The sequence below is a fragment of the Teleopsis dalmanni genome, chromosome 1 (assembly GCF_002237135.1).
Source record: "Teleopsis dalmanni isolate 2A chromosome 1, ASM223713v2, whole genome shotgun sequence".
Classification (NCBI taxonomy): Eukaryota; Metazoa; Arthropoda; class Insecta; order Diptera; family Diopsidae; genus Teleopsis; species Teleopsis dalmanni.
In genome coordinates, this window is record NC_051846.1 from 113,494,562 (window position 1) to 113,497,874 (window position 3,313).

A 3,313-nucleotide genomic window follows, 5' to 3' on the forward strand; every position below is an offset into this window, starting at 1 on the left:
TATTTAACATGTTAATTAAAAACAATATATTTATGTAATAGATATATATATATATATATAAAGTAGAATGAAAGAATTCTAGTTATAATACTTAAGGGTTCAGAAATACTGAATATCAACCATTAAAGTTGTTACTTCTAACTTATAACAATTATTTTTCATATCTCCACGAAAGTGAAAAGCCACTGTCTAATACATAGAATATTCCTATGCAATTATATAAAAAAAATATTATCACTCAAAAAATTAAAATTAAAATATTAATAATAAAAATTATAGTAAATGTTATTACAATGCAACCACATCATGTTTTTAATGGTTAAACCTTTTTGTTCGATATTTACGTCAATAAATGGAATACATAAATAAATAATTAAATAATTAATACATAAAATAATACATAAAAATACATAAAAGTTATTATATGCCTGTGTTATATTGTTTGAACTGATTTAAAGGTTGGAGAGAGCATAAGTTAAGCCATCTATGTTTCATTTATCAAAGTTAAAAGACTGGTAATGGCCAAATATTTGCATTAATAAATAAATTTATATTCTATATAAGCGGACATATAATATTCGGGAAATGTGAAAAATATTTAATTTGAGTAAAAATAAAAAGAATCGCGAAAAAATGCTTATCATTTGAAAATTTGTTAGTGATAATAGGAAATACGTGTTTCCCGAATACTGATCGTTTCTAACGTGTCATACAAATATCATATATATTTATTTGATATTTAAAAAGTTATTATTTCTGGATTAATTGACAAAAAATTATGAGTTATGAATTTAAAAAATAATATTTGTAAATAAAATAAAATATTTAGGGATATTCTTTAAAATGGAATGATGAGTCCATCGCGGTATAACTTATCCTTATTTAAAACATATTTTGTTAAATTTCTTTATACTATAAAATAAAACCAATATTAAGCATGGAATGTTTAAAATTATCTTAAAATATTTATAATATTCGCTTTTAAATTTGTGCTTCATCTTAGCAAAATACTTCAATTATTTAGTTCTAAATATTTATACTAATGCTTCAGATATTTTTCGAGTTAATCGAAGCTTGAAACATTTTAATGATCAAGTATATTTGTACTCGGGCTTTTGGGTCGACTATAGCGAACCATCAAACATGTGTGAACATAATAAGGTGTTCGAGCAGTTGTTGTTATGGGTACGTGTATTAAACGGAACAAAAAAAAAAGATGAAAGATAAAACAGATTTGCTGTTCGAGCACAAATATTTTCGAACATTTGAAGTGTTGAATCCAAATGTTTGAATTCGAGTATTCTCGAACTCGAGCAGTTCGACGGTCGAACATGTTGAAGCACTAATTTGCACTGGATTTTCAGTGTTATATCGAACACAGTTTTTTTATTTTTGAAATAAATCGTTGTTTTTCAACGCGTGAAGGCATTTAAAAAATTTGCGCCACTCAAATCTAATTGAGCTTCGTATCCTTCATCGGCTGAAGAAGAATTAGTATTTGCAGATTTCAATTGTTCAATATCTAAAGTTGGTGGCTTGTCACCAGGTTTCCAGCGCCGATGTATTCCCATCGACTTCAATTTCTGACACACCGATGACGGTGATATGGCGAATCCTTTTTCTGCTAAGCGTGCTGAAACCTTCCAATATTGAATATTACTATCTTCTTTTATTAAATCTAAAATTTCGCGTGTAATTTCTTTGTCTCGCACTTCACGCTCAGCTGCTTTCAGACGTCTACGAGGATGAACAACTTTAGATGCTGCGTTTGTTAAGGATTGTTGTTGCTCTGGTAGATGTATTTTTTGCGGTAAGTGATTTTGTTGCTGAAGCTGTTGTTGTAGTTGTTGCTGTTTCTGAAGTTGCTGCAATTGCTGATGCTTTTGTTGCTCTAATTTTTGATGCAGCAAGTGTAGTTGTTGCTGTTTAATTTGCTCTTCATGTTGCAATAACAGATGTTGTTGTTGTTCAATTTGTTGCTGTTGTTGTTGGTTTTTATCAAAATGTCTTTGTGCACCTTTATCAGTAGACTCTTCAATGGTTTCGTGTTGTGCTACTTCGCGAATTTCTTTTTTATTTCGATAAGACAGTGGCACTCCTTTAACAATAGCATCTCGCACTTTCCATGCTGTCATTTGAGACACATTCAACGCGCGAGCGATTTCCATTGTGGAAGCGTTTTGAGCTACAAGCGTCTTAGCCATAGCATATTTTTCATCGTCAACAAACACGTTCGGCTTGCGCGGTTTTTTTGAGAAATTACATTTCTCAGTTACTCTAAAATAAAGTTAATACTTAAATATTTAATAATAATTCTGATAGTTACTTATGGTATATATTTACATTTCATTATTTTGCATTGTTGAAATGGGCCGAATTGAGAGATTTACGGGAAGTTGATGTCTAAAAAAATTAAATCAATAAATATTTATATTTGTTGTTAAAGCTTTTTAAAATTACATGACAGCAGTGACAGTAGACGGAAACTGGTTTGCCGCTGCTAATGGCGATATGACAACATTCTCCTCAATCCCATGGGATATCTCTTTCTGGTTCTCAGACATATTTTCAATTTTTAAATTTGCGGGCATATTTTGTATGATTCGGTGTTGTTTCTGTTGTTGCTGTTTTTGTTGTTCTAATTGCAAATGGGAATTATTAACCTTGTCTTTGATTTTAATCTCTTCTTCATCAGACTCAATTTCACTGTTATCTTCACTCTCATCAGGATCGTCTTTACCTTTATCTTTGATATACTCTTTGTTTTGTTGATGATATTTCTCATTTCTTTGATTAAAACTTTGATTGGAAACACTCTCTGCAATATCCTCCTCATCATCGTCATCAACTTCACGATCTTCGCGATCTTCATGTTCTTCACGATCTTCTTGGTCTTCATGTTCCTCAGATTCTTCATTATCACTTTCATTGTTTTCTGTTTTAATATCAATTTCAGTTTGATGAAATTCTGGAATCTGCATTTTTTGTTCGTTGTTTATTTGAAGTATTTCTGTGGCATCCTCTACATTTGGGTCAATGACGCGTTCATGAAGGCTTACACCATTCACAAGACTTTTTCGTAATCGCCAAGCAAATGTACGAGAAATATTTAGTTCGTTAGCAATCACTGTTGTGGTCGCTTCACGCAAAATTAACTGCTTTGCTAACGCAATCTTCTTAGCATCCAATTTGATGCGAGTACGCCCTTTACGTTTATTCCCAGCCATAATAACTCTGTTAAATAAATGTTTAAAAATATATTCAATTTCATTTGCATAATACTTACTTTCTGTTGTGTATATATATTGCATTT

The 3,313-nt window shown here is 30.7% G+C and overlaps 1 protein-coding gene across 1 annotated transcript; it reads right to left on the reverse strand.

Moving 5' to 3' along the window:
- Positions 1-945: 945 nt before the first annotated feature.
- LOC119684819 (probable serine/threonine-protein kinase mps1) lies at positions 946-3,307 on the reverse strand. Its single transcript, XM_038098952.1, has 4 exons — positions 3,287-3,307; positions 2,461-3,234; positions 2,344-2,403; positions 946-2,277 (listed from the first exon to the last, which is right to left on the reverse strand). The coding sequence occupies exons 2-4, from the start codon at positions 3,225-3,227 to the stop codon at positions 1,413-1,415; spliced, it is 1,692 nt and encodes a 563-aa protein (XP_037954880.1). The 5' UTR covers positions 3,228-3,234; positions 3,287-3,307; the 3' UTR covers positions 946-1,412.
- Positions 3,308-3,313: the final 6 nt, after the last annotated feature.

What these genes read in the sequence shown, in the direction of transcription:
- LOC119684819 (XM_038098952.1), bottom strand. Translation starts at nt 3,227, where the DNA reads ATGGCTGGGAATAAACGTAAAGGGCGTACTCGCATCAAATTGGATGCT. An exon ending in TCTACTGTCACTGCTGTCAT is followed by an intron (nt 2,404 to 2,460) that starts GTAATTTTAAAA and finishes TAATTTTTTTAG; the next exon opens with ACATCAACTTCCCGTAAATC. An exon ending in ACAATGCAAAATAATGAAAT is followed by an intron (nt 2,278 to 2,343) that starts GTAAATATATAC and finishes ACTTTATTTTAG; the next exon opens with AGTAACTGAGAAATGTAATT.